The sequence below is a fragment of the Argentina anserina genome, chromosome 5, assembly GCF_933775445.1.
Source record: "Argentina anserina chromosome 5, drPotAnse1.1, whole genome shotgun sequence".
NCBI classification, from domain to species: domain Eukaryota; kingdom Viridiplantae; phylum Streptophyta; class Magnoliopsida; order Rosales; family Rosaceae; genus Argentina; species Argentina anserina.
This window is the reverse complement of record NC_065876.1, coordinates 14065112-14083456: the sequence shown is the minus strand read 5'-3', so window position 1 is coordinate 14083456 and position 18345 is coordinate 14065112. Positions and strand designations below refer to the sequence as shown.

The 18345-nt window shown below is 36.8% G+C and overlaps 2 protein-coding genes across 2 annotated transcripts; both read right to left on the bottom strand.

Annotated features, from left to right (window-relative positions):
• Positions 1 to 2392: 2392 nt before the first annotated feature.
• Positions 2393 to 5362, bottom strand: LOC126794690 (phosphoribulokinase, chloroplastic). Its single transcript, XM_050521457.1, has 5 exons — positions 4601 to 5362; positions 3716 to 3800; positions 3549 to 3633; positions 3200 to 3444; positions 2393 to 2977 (listed from the first exon to the last, which is right to left on the bottom strand). Exons 1-5 carry the CDS (start codon positions 5158 to 5160, stop codon positions 2729 to 2731), a joined length of 1224 nt encoding a protein of 407 aa, XP_050377414.1. The 5' UTR covers positions 5161 to 5362; the 3' UTR covers positions 2393 to 2728.
• A 3434-nt stretch (positions 5363 to 8796) lies between these two features.
• LOC126794692 (secretory carrier-associated membrane protein 4) lies at positions 8797 to 15157 on the bottom strand. The gene is made up of 12 exons (XM_050521459.1): positions 15019 to 15157; positions 13469 to 13564; positions 13307 to 13369; positions 12438 to 12471; positions 12213 to 12335; positions 11716 to 11778; positions 11531 to 11624; positions 10589 to 10634; positions 10441 to 10508; positions 9888 to 9936; positions 9472 to 9537; positions 8797 to 9093 (listed from the first exon to the last, which is right to left on the bottom strand). Exons 1-12 carry the CDS (start codon positions 15076 to 15078, stop codon positions 9061 to 9063), a joined length of 795 nt encoding a protein of 264 aa, XP_050377416.1. The 5' UTR covers positions 15079 to 15157; the 3' UTR covers positions 8797 to 9060.
• Positions 15158 to 18345: the final 3188 nt, after the last annotated feature.

Sequence of the window (18345 nt, the reverse complement as noted above, 5' to 3'; positions counted from 1 at the left end):
GGTTTAAATTCATATTAGTTCTTGTAAATTATTAAGCATGGTAATTCGAGTAAAATCGCCTTTTTACGCCTTCTCGTCGATGTCTTTGCAAAACGAAAATGATTTCATAAATTTAAGTTGAAAAACGTTACGTTTTCTGTGGCTCGAGAGTCGACTTTTATTCGGTCACTCATCTCTAAAAACTTCCTTCACGGACGTTGTAGAGTTCGTCGATACGTGTTTGTGGACATGCGACACACCTTAATCGGATGTCGTATGTGAAAGTTGTTAACAAGGGAAGTTTGGTTTCCGATTTTGGAAGGCTATAAAATGACATTTTTGGAAACTTTCTAAAACCAGAAATTTTTCCACAGCTTTTCTTCCTGGCCTCTATTTTCGCGCTGAGCTTCTCCTCCGGCGATCTCTCTCCTCCGACCACTGTGCTCGACATCGCCGGTGTCGTTGGGACGGCACGGTCGAGCCGCGTCGACCCATGGTAGTGGCGAACCACCCCGTGAAGCACAACCACGTTTCCGGCGAGAGCGGGGCACGAGGCGACCGTCGTAGGTCCTCCCTCCTACTCCTAGACGCAAATCCACCGGCGGTGAAGCTCAAATCGAGCCATTTCGTCTCTGATCTTCAACCATCAATCCAAGATCTTGCAGCGGCGATTTCGGCAGTCTCCGGCTGACTTGGGGTGAACTAAAGGTATGGTTACGATCTACTCCTCATGATCTTCATCTTTGATGTTGGAATTTTATTGATTTGATGAAGTTTGGGCGGAGGTGGTGGTGGTGTGCCGCCATCTAGGGCGGCGTGTGGAAGCAGATAAGGGCGGTGGGGACTAGGTAATAAGCCTAGGACCGAAGGAAATCACTTGGTTTTGGGGGCTGCGAGGGAGGTCACGCGCGGCTGCTTGGGCGGCGCGTGAGCCCCACGCTCGGCCGTCTGCATTTTCATGAACAGTGTTTTCATGAACAGTGATTTCGTGACCAGTGTTTTTGCTGCCATTAATAATCACCTGTTGGTTTACGGGTTGTTTTCTAAGCACTTTGTCATGCTATTAGGTGACTGACGAAACGAGTGAGGGAATCGCTCTTGGTGTCGTAGAAGTTGCACGCATGAAATAAGGTGAGTAAATCTCACTATGAGAAGTCTACCCTTGGCTGTGACTCATATTTATGATTTCTTAAAAAGAGTGAACTGTGACATCTATATGATATAGTGGGTTGTGTATGTGTACGAAATGGTAAATACGATACATATATGTGGATTGCTATATCATATAATGTTACAGTGTTTATTTAAATTATAAGATTGTATTGTTTTTGATTAATTGTGGTGGATGGGACCGGAATGGAGTTAACGTACCTTCCGGTATAACGGATTATTGGGGTGACTATATATATATATATATATATATATATATATATTGTTGTGCAAGAGTCGCTTGATTGTAGTACATAAACATGTGTGGATTGTTATATTGTACGTGGTTTTAACATTGAGTGTTGTTAAAACGTTTTCTGGTCTTCGGACGTTGTTGGCATTAAATCGGAACCAAGCCTCAGTCGGGTGTCGGTTACGATCAATTAGAGCTCTAGTGTCTGCCGGTGTACTGCATGAGGGGTAACAGATGGGTTTCCTGGATCTTATGAGTACCCATGTTTTAAAATGATATTGGGTAATAGATAGGTTGCCTAGTGTCTCATGAGTACACATATTTTAAATAATATTGGGTAACTAGATGGGATGTCCAATGTCTCATGAGTACACATGTCTTAAAATCCTATCTGTTATATTTCTTTTGTATGTGATGTATGTTATAATGTTGGTTTACTCATACGGGCTGCAAAGCTTATCGGGTTTGTGTTTACAATCTCGGTGCACCAAATCGATGATGGAGGGGATAGTCCTGCAGGTGGGGATTAGCAAGCTTGGAGTGCTTACTCGGAGGATTACTGAGGGTTTCCTTCTTCTGTTTGTGGTGAGAATTGAGTGAATTTTACATTTCCAATTGTTTTAATACTTGAGTGTATAAATTGGTAATGTATTATTCAAGTCAACTGAGTTGTACTGTGAACTTAGTTTCGATACACTATTGTTATAAGATGATGTCATTATATTTGAGATTGTTTTACAGTTATCATGACTTCGAATTCAAGTTTTTATCATTCGAAATTTCGGAGTGGTAACATATTCTAACCCATTTCTCTTGTGCAAATATAACTAAATTCGTTGGAATAACAACTGATTGGACTCCAGTTTAGCAAAATAACATGGTGATTTCCCAAGGTTTCCCCTGCATATGAAAAAGAACCGAAGTATATATATGGATAAAGGGAACCATTATAGTTATACATCACTACATCAGTTGTGCAATTGCGGTGTGGAAAATTTTAGCATGAACAGATCCATAGATAATATACGTACATATATATAGATCGATCAAAGTCCATCAAACTGTTTCTTAAACAGAATTTTGTATCTTTCTTAATTTACTCGATGCCCTATAATACAAATCTTCCAGAGAGAAGTACAACTTACAAGTGATGAATGATAATGATAGTACAAAGTGTCCTTGCTCTTGTTAGGAATAGCCTAACAAAGACAGAAACACTAAAGAAAGAGGGAGGGGAAAATAGAAAACTGAAACAAAACCAATGCTTCAATTCTAGAGTCCCATGATTGCAGTGCATACATACAATGTCGATAACTAGATGCTCATTTTAGAGGTTTCTCATCTTAATTAAGCTTTTGCTTCTACTGGACTTTTTGCCTTGCTAGCAATGAGCTGCTCATAGAGGTCTCTGATCTTCAACCCGACAATGGTTTGGAAGAGACCGGTCCCGTTGTTACTACCGGGGAAATCGGAATGCTTCAACATTTGTTGAGTGACTTCTCCGTAGAACTTGGTGGAGATGTTGCTTAAATGGCTTTCAACATAGATCAGCTCATCTAATCTGTCAAATTGTCCATCCATCTCCAACACTGACACCTATTAATTATAACATAAAAACATGAACATAATTAATATCCCTGCCTAGTAACATTGTTAAATCGAATAGAACCTAATCTTTAATATTCTCTTTTCTGATGGATCCTAAAGCTTAAACGTTAAACCCTAAGTGACTTTGATTAGACATAAGCGCAAGATGAACATGACAAAGAGCAGTTTGAGAATCATCATGAATAGAAACGCCAATATACATGCACGTACCTCTTGGCCATAGTAAGTGTCAGGGCCATAGGTGAATTTGATTCCAGGGTAAGAGCAGGTAAGCTTCCTTCCGCATGGTATCCATGAAATGGTAGAACCCTCATCGAAAAGGTAGACAGGGTTGAAGAACTTGACTCCCTCCTTCATTATCAACCTCACTCTCAGAACCTTGCCCCCATTGTCTCCTGGAATGAGTGTGGTTGGCAACACTTCAATAACTGCATCAGCGTACTGCTTTTGTGGATCTACAGATTATGAACAGAAAGGAACTTAAGAACTAATCGCATAATTTGTTGCTTGATTACTAACTAATTGGCATTAAGCAAGAAGGGGAACACAAAAGTCCTACCAATATAAGCGTCGAAATCGGGTTTTCGGGCTTCAATACTGGCTTTGATGCTCTCGAGACTGTGTCCACGCTCGGCCATGTCCCTCTGTAATTGATGGCAGAGATCACTACTGGAATTCAACATAATTTTTATGATCAAATTAAGTGGCTAATTGGTTAATTTTTACCTGAATTTTCCATGCAAACTTAACCTCATTGCTGATGTCCAAGTAGATACTGAAGTCCAAGAGGTCCCTGACTCGCTGATCGTACCTACACATGGGAAATTAGTTGTAAACGATTAGCCTCCAAAACCATTACATAAGTTATTTCCAGTTTTGACAGAAATTGACGCCACAAAGAAGTTGATAATATATAATATTGCTACGTCATTCCCAGAAATTAATATGCTACGTCACTGCAGGAACCAATTATACTGAAGTAGACCAATCGTAATCAATTTATCGCTTACAGAAGTTGCTAGTTGCTTCTATAGTTCTATTTTTTCAAACGATCACTTCATATAGGCACAACTATAGAGGTGTTTCGGAGTTAAATGAAAATATTTGGTAAGTCATAGAGAAGAAAGTAATTTTCTTTAACGTGTTACTCTAGAGTAACTTCTTTTCTTTATTATTTTAATAGAGGCATGAGAAAAGCGTCTGTAATAAAGAAAACGAAATAGCTCTAGTCTCAGACAACAAAAATTATATGGAGTCTTCTCTTCAAAAAAATAACGGGAAAAAAGATCCAAGAACAATTTCAGGATTTCATTAACAAATGAACGAAGGAGAAAATTACATGAACATGTGTGAGGTGTGTGTCCTGTTAGTTCTGTACATGTGCAATTGCAAAAATGTGCCCGCGTGACATACAAACTATATATAATGATGAAAACGACATTGCATACTGAATTTGTACACCAAATAATGATATGTGGTAAACATAGATGACCTTTACCGTAACTTCTGATCAGATAAATCGATAAAAACAGGAACACATCATTTGACCGAACAAATTTAACGAGCGTAGCATTAATGAACATAAGAAAAAACAAATAAAGGTAAACTTACATTGGGTGCAACCCTTCAATGACGAGGATCTTTGGTGGCTTGATGAGCTCTGGAGGGTCCAAGAGTCCACTAACATGGTTGTAGATAGGTTTATCAACAGACTTGCCATCCTTGATAGCCTTAACTTGCTCATACATGAGGTCAAAGTCGTTGGCTCTTGGGTCAAGAGCAGTGACTCCCTTCTCCTTCCTTCCAGTCCTGTCAAGTGAGTGGTAATCATCCAAGCATATAACAGTGGTGGTGTCACTGATCAAAGTGTTGGAATCAGGGTTGCCTCCCTTTGGTGGCTCTGCTGCTCCTCCAAACACACTTGTCAACCTCCTCATGAATGTGCTCTTCCCGCAGCCGGAGTCGGCGGCGAGACCAATCACCACCGTCTCCTGGCCACCTGCAGCGCAAGCTACGAGACCAACGCATGGGGTGGATCTCTTGCTAGATCTCTTGGTGTAGAACACTACTTGTTGTCTTTGGCAGAATCCCAAGTGGGACTTTGAGGGGGTGGGGATTGATGAGCATGTTGGGTTGAACTGTGTGCTTGTGTGAACTGCACAGATAGTCATGGTTAGCACTATCTCTCTGATCTCTAATGTGGGATAAGAAACCAGAGAGATTTAATGGAGGGAGAGAGAGGTGATGGTTTGTTTAGTTAGATGGTTTTGGTAAGAGGACACATATGAAATGGGGTTGATTTCAAAAGTGGAGGAAAGTTTAATTGGAACACAAATAAGAGGCAGCAAGTTTAACCAAAAAAAAAAGAGGCAGCAAGGTTGAGGTTTGATGACATAAGGCGGTTTAGAAAGGAAGGAAAGAAGGTGATGATGCTAAGGCTGATGTGTACTCTCTTCTTTGTTTGAAGATGGGGTTTCTGTGACTACCCCCAGTTTTGGACAAGTTTGGAGGCAAGCTTGAGGTGGTGGGGAGTGGGCATGATGGTCATTACATGGCTCAATTTCCACTACCATTATGTACATCATCATTTTTCTTTCAAATTGGATATTTTTGAATATTGGGTTTTTAAGGAAAAGGATGGAATTTTTGATGAGGTGTTGGTGTGTGTGAAGTGAATTGTGATAAACAGGGGCATGGAGAGAAGCTTGGTGGTTATTTGTTGGAATTTGGATATTTGATGTGCCACTTGGCATGATGGTGGTGGCTGCTTGAGGATTAGGGGTGAAGGGTGAGGAATGGAAGGGATATGGAGATAAAGTTTATGTCATACAATTCAATGTTGGAGTGTGCTTTGTTTGCATGTATAGCTTTCCTTGCTAATATGACCCCAAATGGAACAAAATTAGTCATCAGCAGCATATCCCTTGCAAATAAAGATGAAAGAAAAGTTCACATCTTTAATTTCATGTAGAAAATGAGTTCAAGGCACATTTTTGCTACTATGGTAAAACTTTGAGTGTCGGTTTTAGCTAGAATTAAACACAACAAATGAGCATGATTACTCAAGCGTTTGACATATTATCATCGGAATATATGACGTAGATATACATTGTTTTGATTTACTAAAATATGTATTACCGCACTAACCTGATTACTTTAAACTAATCGTTTATCTGATGATTTGGCATAGTCACTTTAAATAGTTCATTTGATGATCCGATGTCATTACAAGTGAAAATATGAACAACACACAAATTGACCGTGCGTGGAAATGGAGACGTCAGATGTATATTTGGTAGTTGGTACAAAAGCATAAGTATCAGTTGTATAATTAACTGAATACTAAATGCAAATTGACCAGAGTTGTGTTTATAATATTTGGAATGGAATGATCTGTGGGAAGCACACTGTTTTAGCCGTGGGGGTATTTCAAGAGGTAATTCCGTAATTGTAATTCCAACCAGGCACAAGGTTTTCAGCTAACAAAGATGTGAGGGCGCATTATAAAATGCGCATGTAACTGATGCAAGGAGTGAAACATAGCCGAAAGTAAACAAATATTTGCACTCTTGAAGCAATCTGATCTTTCCCGAAACCCTTGCGTTGGTGTGATTTTTCATTTTTGTGCTTCTCGAACTCCTTGTGGTTACCGTTAGCTATTCTCTTGCTTAGTGAAGACGAATCAGAAAAATTCAACAGTTTACTTTCGACGATAAAGAAGTTCTTCGAACAGAGTGGTCTCTTCGAAGTATCGTAACAAATAATTGCCTCTTTTTTCTGAACCGATTGCTCTAATATTAAAGCCCGAGCGAGTATTCTTCTATTGTTGAGGTTCTCAATCTCCCATGAATGACATAATGAGATGACTAAATGACTAATGTTCAAGCAACAACTTCCTCTAGTACCCCAGTTTTACGATCTTTGAAACTACATTCGCTCCAAATGAGGTGATTGTGTATTGAAGGGCGACCCCCTAGTGTTCATGTTGTTAGCTCTCATTACAAAACGCTATTTATCAGGTGATGACTTTTTTTCACTCGCATTTGTCATGTGTACTCCCAACTCAGTGAAGCTGGCCGACCATTTGTTAATTCTTCACTGGTTCAGAGCCATTTCCGGTTGGTATGCTAACAGTCTAACACTATTCAGTATTCACGAATGATACTTCTCGTCTTACGAGTGTTCTTGGTGCGTACATGATACAAAATTACAAACCTCTACTGTTTTGAGTAGATTAGGTTGTGGAGGTAATGGTTTCTCCACAGTATCTGTGGGCTCTCACTAAAGTCTAAACTAGTGGTCATTTCCTTGGGGCTGTAAGTAGACTCGAGCCGCTCGTGTTCGGCTCGATTTTAGCTCATTCGGCTCGAGATCGTAAAGTTAAATGAGCCGAGTTTGAATTCAATATTAAGTCTGACTTTAAAAATAAGCCGAGCTTGAACAACAAGTATTTGACTCATTTGACTCGTTAGCTCGTGACTAAGCTCGGACTCATTAAAACATCGGCTCGTTTATTAATTAAGCTTTGACTTATTAACTTTTATAGTATATAAAATATAATTTTTATAATATTAAAAATGGCAAAAATGTCAATTTGCACTCCAAATTTGACTATAATTGTTAGTTTGCACCCTGAATTTACATTTGAGTCAATTTATCTCCTAAACTTGGTAAAAATTGCCGATTTGCACCACATCCGTTAAATTTAATGGTTTCCATCCGATTTAATTTTTATTTTATTTTTTTCAAAATATGTTATTAATTTATATATATTATTTTAGTGATATGGTATGCTAAAAGATACTAGAAAAATATAAATAAATACATAGAAAATTAAAAATAAATGTGTACATATATATATAGACACAACACACTATATTTGAATGGGTGAGTATGTTGAATATATAATAAGTCACATATCATGCATTTGAGGTGCAGTATTGTCATTATATATTTATTCATGTTTAATAATGAAATAAATTTATAAAATTACTTAAGAGGAATATTTCCAACTATCGAAGTAGAGTAAAGTATGTAGAAAATAAATAAAGATGTAAATAAATAATTTGATTAAAAAAATAATCCTCATTTTAGAGAATATTTTTATAATATAAATAGAAAATGACATTACCCCTCATGTGCATGACATGTGACGCAAAATTAGATAGCAACAGTTAAATTTAATGGATTGAGTGTAAATCGGCAAGTTTTACCAAGGTTAGGAGGTAAATTGACTCAAATGCAACTTCGGAGTGCAAATTGACAACTTTGGAGTGTATTTTGGCAATTTTGCCTATTAAAAATATAATATTATTTCAAAAGAGCTTAAATGCTTTTTTCTATAATAATTAGTTAAAAATTTTAAATTTAATAACGAGTTTGATTTGTTATTTTTAATTTCTACAAATAAAATGGATTTTGTATAATGTTATAACATCAAATTTTGAATTTTCTTTTTAATTTCATAGCTCAATTCGAGATTGAGCTCGTCTAATAAAATAAACCAACTCAACCCCAGCTCAAGCTTTTTCAAGTCAAGCCGAACTTGAACATGAAACACAAAAATCAAATTTTAACCCGACTTGAACTCGATCGAATGAAAATGGACCGAACATGAACAACCGAATATTCAACTCAGCTCATTTACACCCCTACATTTCCTCCGGTCTCTAGCCTAGCCATAACATCCAAGTTTGCTTTCCAAAACTTGCATATTTGCTTTGTACTTAAAAGGCAGGGAACTGATAGTAGTCCCCAGGTAGTAAAATTTCTTTCCAGACAAACAATGGTTCAAACAAAAAACAAAATATCACAATGATGATCAGACAGTAGTATATTATTTCCTCAATATTCTTTTTGTTGAATCTTGAATATGTAACAATTGTTGAGCAAAGTTTAATTCAAAACAGAAAGACTTTCGGAGTACAGTTGGATGCTACTTCCTAATACATATGTAGCTACTAATAATTCTATAAACGCGTGAACTTAACACCGGCATGGCAAACAAGAAGCCTCAGAAGAAGTCTACTTGGGTAAGTCTGATTCCAAGTCGTTCACAACTACACCATGTCTCACTTGTGGCCCCTGAAATACACGTAAATTTTCTGCACAAACCAAATGACAATCAGACAAATAAATAGGAAGAGTAATAAAATGGACTTCGAAGAGATGATGATTGACGAGACAACCATGACCAATTATCAGATACAAAGTGACACAGCCTTTCCTAAACACAGAATGGAAATGCTCAGAAAAACATGTAGCACTTATCACCATCACTAAAGTGAAAGGGTAGAGCAATGAAGAACAAATATGTGATGGATTATTGCTTGTTTTCTACATAAAACGACAATTTGGATGCAATATCAGATTAAAACAATAACCAGCTTGATGTAGAGTTGAATGAACTATGAATCATTTCTAATATAAATAAAGGCAAAGGTGTCTTATATCTCCGAAACAAGGCAAGCTTTGTCTCTCACCTGGAGTACCCAAAAGCTTAGAAGCGACTCTAAGCAAAACAAGGCAAACCCAACTAAGTAGAATACCTGCACAAAACTGAACAGAATTAGTACTAGTTCCATATAACTAATAATGGGAAAACAAATTACTTCTGACAAAATGTTACAAAAGCATTATCATACGTCTAATAGATTTAATAATTGGACCTTCATACCCGGCTGATACTAACTTCTAAAACCTTAATACACTGCATATGCGATGCAACTAAGTAAAGAGCACAATAAGTGCAGGAACAGCATACACTGAATCACAGACTTCTGGCCAAAGCCTTGAGCAGCATTTACATTAAACACGCACACATTTCATTTACCTTTCTCCTTTTTTTTTCTTTTTTGCAAAGACATTCCAAAACAAAAGGCTTGTAAAAAAAACTTACCCCTACCACCACATGGTCAGAAAAGACATCAATTGCGGCAAGAATGCCCCTGTAATAACAAAATAAACAACAAATGAATATCAGATACAAATAATATAAATATACAAACAGAAATAATATTGAGATATTGTTGTACAGCATGAACAATAAAAAGAATTTGATTGTACAAGTATTTTATAAAAATTATACATCATTAAAAACAAAATATTTGATTGAAACAATAGTTGATTGAGATAAATATTATAATAAAATTAGACATCATCGAAATAATAGACATCACAATAGTTTATTAAAACAACTATGTGAACACCTAATACAGGGAACAATATCTTTCAAATCATCTAAAAACTCCGTAAATAGTTGCACACTTCTCAATCACTTAACATATCTTTGGTACATATCCCAATGAGCGAAAACTCTGCCCTTGTCATTTAGATGTGATAAGGTATCTTCATTTAAACTATAGTTCATACTAAAATTGCATTAGCCAACTACGTACTAGAGAGGTCTTAAGCTCACAGAACAAATAATAGAAATAGAAGAGAGAACTTACGTCAGAGATTTTCCTTGGAAGACAATTGGAGGAGCTATAGCCGCGATAATACAAAACCCAATGTGCAGCTGTCTCGTACAATATAGTGAAAATGAGGAACAATATGATAAGCAGTAATAAGTCAAAAGAACACTGTAGCAGTCCATACCATGTAAAATAGGAAAAACCAGCCAAACTTCAAGGCACTATCGGTCCTGCAAGTTGGAGAAATATTCAGCAACAATCAGCACAAGCAATGCAACACTGCTAAAGACATCAACTAAAGAATAAATAGAAAAACTAAGCATACAGATTATCCAGATTGATAGCATTGGCACCAGATAACTGCTTTCACTCCATTAAACATTTAACAAGAGGCCTTTACCAACAAGTACAAGTTGATAGACAGAAGTCAGACTAAACTGTAGTAATTAAACCACTCAAAAATCATAATTCGGCAACTGGAGCCTGGAGGTGCACCTATTTTTCCACCATTTACTAAAAACTGATATGCTGCAGTACTGGATAACTGATCCAAGTACAACAAAATTTTCATTTAATTGCAATTTTCATTACCTTAGATTCACCCCCCTGCAAATTGCAGGTAGTGTCCGAGAAGCACAAGCAATTCCAAATTCAACAGACTTAATAATATTTCCAACATCCAATATTAAAGTTATGAAATGGGAAAAAGGGTATGCCCTGAGGTGAGGTCAGGCTCGCATCAAAGGCAAGGTGTATCGAAAAGTCACAAGACATCCGTTATAAAAACCCTTACTTACACGGCACTGTGCTTGGTTTAAATGATTAAAACTGAACACTCTTTTAGTTCATTTCTGGTAGTACACCTCTCTAGGGTGTAAAGGAAATAAAGGCTAACACCCTTGCTTTCTTTTGAATAGCTACTAAAGATTAAACCGGCAACAACCCATTAGTTTGGAGGAAATATTTGGTAGCTCTAAGGTTATCTTTTAATTATTCTTCGCATCAACCCAGACACGGACATATTCAAATAATTCTCCAAAAAAAAAAACCAGAAGTTTATGATAGGAAGGGACCACAATTTGCTATCACTCTGTAACCATTAGGAAGAACACCGATTAATCGTTACCTCATTGCCCGATAGAGAGGCCTGTACCACAGCACGTAAGAGAGTGGTACTCCAAGTAGAGCATAGATAATTGCCAGGAAAAATATTTTAGAACCTGCAATTTGTGAACAATATCTAATTAACACCAAAACAACTGAGATGAAGCTAGCGAGATATAGTTGAAAAACTAAAAAGTAGTAGCTTACCTCCACCTCTAACCCAACAGATGATAACAGCAATTACATTGAACACTAGGCAAAGAACTATACCTGCAAGAGCAACATTACATGTGTTAGACAGGCATGTATGACGAAGGAATCCTGAAGAAATCTGAAATCCAATTCTGTAGCATTAAAATATAGTTCAGCCACAAGTTCAATATTATCCAAATCCAAGACAATTTACTATTATACAGTTACAAACTTATAATACTATTCTATTAATGTCTTAACAAGTCAATAACAATTTTATTCATTGCTATCTGTAATGTTGCAGCTGGACACAATATACAGTAGTTTTGTAAGAAAAGCTTATTCCATTCGGAACAAGTACTACTATGTATAAGAATAATCATCAAATTGCCAAACTTATTGTAAATGTTTCATAGAAAGATCATCAAGTTAGATAAAAATTTATTATATGATACATGACAACTTACAGAAGCAAGGTTAGCCAAAAAGTGACAAGATGAAACCTCACATACCTAACCAACTTGCAAAAGCCATATATTGTAGCCTCTGAGCATGTATAGGTATTTCATTGGCAATATCATGGTGAATAATTGGAAAGAAAGGAGGCCAATTTTTTCCATCATCGGGGACACCAGCTGATAAATGAAGTACAGGAAAAGCCGAAAAGGTTATTACCACCTCAAATAAGCATTTATGTATGTACTCAAATTACAGAGTTGTAGATTCATCATCCATACCTCTTGCAACAGAATCTTCTCTCCGTTTGATATCCTGGATAGATTAGATTTGATCAGAACTGTATCAATTAGAGTATAGAAATAGAACAAACAGTAAAGCATGAATAAGAAAACAGTTATATAGTAGAGGTAAAATGAAAACTTAAGACATGTGAGATTATACAGTTCCAATTTGAAGATATGTAGGACAATACACTGATGTTCTAATGCAGAACACGGAACAAACTGCAAACTGCAAAAATTGACACATACTGATAGAGAATAAACAGCGGACTAGAGAGAGGCCACCAAAGATGTTTTGGAGGCTTGGTTATTACACCTTCAACTTGACTCCAGCATCATTCTCCTCACGTGGCAGAAAACTTGACCTCTAGTTGTTGAGTTAGTAATAGTTTCATATCACACACTTGCCTGTCCAAGTAAGGTTTTGTACTCTGAAGCATGGGAGACCTTCCACCATGTAAGATCATAGTGGAAACAAACACTTCTATAACAAACTGGTTCCAAGACATAATGGACTACTGATGTGTTTCTTTTACTAGCCTTTTAGTTGCAGTAAATTTGGTAGATGACTAGATCAACGTCTTTTTACTTGCCTAATGCATCATTTATGTGGCATAGAGCAAGGCAGAGAGAACAGGTATACGAGACCAAATCATCAAAATGGACGTACAGAAAGTATACAATTACTGCAGATAGGATAAAAGCATAGACTCTTAATTCTTAAACATTCGGTCCTTCATACTTGAATGAGTTAGTTTACTATACGTAAAACTTGGCAGACACTCCTAATTTACAGAAGATAAAATTACTAACAACAAGAAGCAGACCAACAAACAAGTAATCAGTCATAAATTCGTAACATTAACCTTTTCTCTTTTCTTGAGATCTGCTTCCCAAGCTGCAAGCTCTTTTGCCTTTTGCTTAGAATCCTGTAAATATTATACTAGTCAATTAAGCAGGCTTTCGAAATAGAACACATACCAAGCTCTAGAAATAGAACAGAAATGTCAAGATAGCAACTCTCTTACATTCATTGTATCCAATGGTATATCAACTGTTGCATCATGTTTCTGCCCATAACCAATTGGTTCAGATGACACTGGTGGAATCCGTGACTTCCCATTCTGCACAATTACCAAATTATGGCAGATTGGAATCAATTTTATAGCATTATATAGAAAATACTAAATCCAGATATGCCGCAGTGTTGATAAATCATCGCCAACCCAAACAAAGGTGAGTTAAAGCATATGCAACTAAGATTGCACATTGCATCTGTAGGGGTAACTTGAGAACTTCTTTCATTTGAATCTAAAAAGAAGCATAAAGCCTATCAATTAAAATGTGCAGTGCTCACACAAAAGCATGCAGCAAGCATGACAGAGTTATTTTTTTTATGTATTCTTAATCACATACATTACACCGAGCAAAACGAGAGCAGTATGGGATTCGAATTATTCATTTCCATCTAATAGAAATCTGAGAATTAAATAGCTATGGAAAAAGCCATGTCAAAATCTATAATTCTCAAATGCATACTAACAAATTTACTAGAGACCAAGCTTTGTAGAAGATTTGAAAATGACATCTAGCGGTATAGTATATTGATATAGTATATCAAGGATATATAAACTCTCATGCCACCTTTTAATCTCATAGTATGTAGAAATTCAGGATAACAATTACAGTGCTGGTATAAAGGCAGGGAGCTTAGCTAAATAATCAATAAGGAGGGGGTTCAAAACCCAATTTCATAGGGATACGGGCAATGATCTCACCATTAATACTAACCCTTTGTTGGTGTGTGCAATGATCAATTAAATGATAATATTTGAAGAACTAATGAACCATTTGGATTGCATTATTGCATCGACAACAAAAAGACGATACACATAATATCAAAGTTAAAAGAAAACATAAATAAAAAAGCATCCCATTTTGGAAAACGTAGCGACAAATCTAATGAGGAAGGCACGTGGAACTAGTAGATTCTACATGTAGCAGCTATTAGGTGAAAACTCTAAGGCCGAGCATCAAAATCTGACCCATCCTCTCTTCCTTTTCAACTTACAAGATTTAGCCGACAATGCAACTTCAATTCAGACTGAAAAATGTGATGTAAACCCGTTGGCGATAACCTCAACGTAATTCAGTGAAATTTCAATCTCGTCACACTCTTTAACCATATTATAAAACCTAAACTCTTTCCGGACTTCAGCTAAGCTAATAATACATTCAGCTCTAGAACCTACTCGAGCCTTGGCTCTGTTTCCGAATTTTCGCTAGCAAAACAGAATACGAGCGTTCTTCTTACTATTTCTTACAGATTACACTGTTTCCATTTCCAAATTCACCTCCCTCTGAGATTTATCATTCATCTTCTTCTTCAGTGAAAATTCAAATGAACAATTCCACCAACTAAGGCTTCAGATCCCGATCCGAAAACCTAATGCAGCTATATTTACCAGTAATTCAAAGCAATAACCGAAATACAATACGGCAGATCTGAAGAGAAGCAATATAGACGGTTATGATTGAGAGAGAGAGAGAGAGGAGAGAGAGAGCGGAGTGTAATTACCGAAAAGGGATTGACCTCGACCTCTTCTTCAAAGGGATTGGGGTCGTGGTGGCGATTCATGGTCTCTCCGCGCTGCTAGAGATGGAGGAGGAAGAAGTAGATCCCCAAATTTTGCAGAAAATTTAGAAAAGAGAGAGAGAGAGAAAGAAAGCGGTGAGGGTCGCTTTTATCTGGCAGTGTGAGAGTGGCTTTGTTGCTACGCCTACGCGGGACAATTGGAATGAAGTACGCTTTTGGCTTATTTGCCCCTAGCGGTTATGATATTTGCCTTCACTGCCATTGTCTGCGTGTCGTAGTCTCGCAGAGCTTGTGGCGAAATTCAAAATTTTTATTTAGAGTTTTTTTCACCAACAGTCCTTCAACTCTGGTGTACCTACCAATGTGATACCTCAACTCTTAATCGTACCAATGTGATACCCAGACTCTAGTATTGCTATCATTGAAGTACTTCCGTTAGTTTTTTTCAACTTTTCCGTTATCTTGGTGACGTGGCAGGTACGTGAGGCCCACAAAGAGGGTTAAAAGACAAAATTAACCTCATCTGAGAGGAGCAATGTTTTTCCCGCCCTTTACCTTGAGAAAGACACCCAACAATTCCAATTTTGGCGCCAATTTTCCCTCCCTACTCCTTAATTTGTGTCTTTTATCTAAACTAAAGAACTACCGCCAACCAATCGACCACAATCTGATAAAACCTAGATCAATCTCATTTTCTATTTTTACCCTAGCACTTGTTAAACTAACAGAATAAATATAGAAATTTATATGGAACATCTCATTTCCACAATCTCATAAGAATATAAAAACACATAACACATATTCTTATGAGATTGTGGAAATGAGATGTTCCATATAAATTTCTATATTTATTCTGTTAGTTTAACAAGTGCTAGGGTAAAAATAGAAAATGAGATTGATCTAGGTTTTATCAGATTGTGGTCGATTGGTTGGCGGTAGTTTTTTAGTTTAGATAAGAGACACAAATTAAGGAGTATGGAGGGAAAATTGGCGCCAAAATTGGAATTGTTGGGTGTCTTTCTCAAGGTAAAGGGCGGGAAAAACATTGCTCCTCTCAGATGAGGTTAATTTTGTCTTTTAACCCTCTTTGTGGGCCTCACGTACCTGCCACGTCACCAAGATAACGGAAAAGTTGAAAAAAACTAACGGAAGTACTTCAATGATAGCAATACTAGAGTCTGGGTATCACATTGATACGATTAAGAGTTGAGGTATCACATTGGTAGGTACACCAGAATTGAGGGACTGTTGGTGAAAAAAACTCTTTTATTTATTGGGAGGGTGACCCAATATTATTAAGACCGTATCTGTACGTCGAAAATTGATGAATCTCTACTATTATAAAACTGCATCTTAAATACCACTAATTTATGAATTTTTAATTTCTGTAATTTTACTCTCACATATAGGTATAAGGATACTTACGTAAAAAGATTTTTTTTTCTAAAACTATTATTCGTGGCAAACAAAATTACATAACAACATAACATTTTAAACTTAAAATTAAACGCTGCAAATGAAAAACCTGTGTTATAAATCACGTGCATCGCATGGATACTAGGCTAGTATAACATAAATGTGGGTAAAAAATCGGTCTCCAGAAGTTGAATCTCGTTCTAGGATTATGTTCCCGTAGAGCGGCGACTTCTCTGACGTTTTAAATGTGTGGTTTAGTGAATCAATGGTGATCTCTTCTTTGGGTGGAAGTGTGTTACGGCGACGACTTGAGTTAAGGCACACGACATAAGTGTTTGGGTGCACGCATGTCGGCATCTGCATTTCCGTGGGCTGATCCCCACAATCTACAAATAAAAACTACTCTTCTTACATTATTTGGAAACTGTAATTTTAAGAGAAAAAGAAATTCTCACATGTGATGCTTGTTTTAATTTTTTTTCAAGGTGTGGGTGTCACACTTAGGTTCACGGGTCTCATGGCAATGAGTTGAGTGCCTTGTTAGTATTTTGTAGGTTAATTTTCTTTCTCAAATGGTTTGTCAACTTTTTTGGACTAGATATATCGAATTCTATTTTTTATTTGTTATTTAGTCATAATCTTCTTCAACAAGGAGCACTCACTCAAGGTGAAGGATCTCGAGTTCTCCTTATTGCATTTCCTTTCAACAAACATCCCTCCTCCATCGTTCTCTCTTCTCTCATATCCTTGTCTTATGGTACCATTTGTGAATGCACCGACCGTAGCTAAAGTCATCTAATGTTCTAAGTTCTAACTAAAATATTATATGTTATATTGTGTCTCCATATTCAAAAGTTTGACATTACCACAAAAGTTTGGGACTGATACTAAAACTTTTTATTAAGATAATTTCAGTAATTACCTTTTTTTTAAGACACGTGTGGCAACATGTGGTCAAAATGACGGTGACATGATGGAAAATTGTCTCAGGCGTCACATTGATAGCGAATATGAGTTTCGGTCCTACATTGGTAATTTTCTTAGTCTGTGTACTAATGGTACTATGTTGACCCTGATACCATAGTTTAAGATCTGATGTAGACTTTTTATTCCACATGAAGTATTTGGTCTGATCATTGAAGTACCGTTGAACGTTAAGCTTGTTGGACATAAATGGGTCTTTTGTTTGAAAGCTGAATGAGAAATGCGAAGTCCTGAGGTATAAAGCACAACTCGTCGCTCAAGGATTCTCTCAGCGTCCTAGTGTTGACTATGAGGAGACGTATTCTCCAATTATGGATATCATTACCTTCTGATATCTTATAAGTCTAACGGTTTCTGAAAAGCTAGATATGCAGCTGTTAGATGTGGTGATCGCGTATCTTTATGGGGATCTAGATATAGAAATATACATGAAGGTTCTTGAGGGACTTCAAGTACCCAAGTAAAGTAAGCCACATAAGGCCTATGCTATTAGGCTACAACTCTCACTTTATGGATTGAAACAATCCGGTAGAATATGGTATACACGTTTGAGTGAGTACTTGATTGGAAATGGATACAAGAACGATGAATTGTGCTCTTGCGTGTTTATCAAACGCAATAGTTCTAGTTTTGCTATAATAGTTGTCTATGTTGATAACATGAATATCATAAGATCTCTGAATAAGATTGGAGAGATGATAAGCTACTTGAAGGTAGAATTTGAGATGAAAAATATGGGAAAGACTCGGTTTTGCTTAGGTTTGGAAAACGAGCGTAGAGTTGGTGGAATCTTTGTATATCAGTATGCATATGTCTGAAAGATGCTCAAATGCTTCTGTATGGACAACGTCATGCATCCTGCTAGTACTCTCATGGTCGTAATAAGTCTGGATACTAAAAATTATTCAT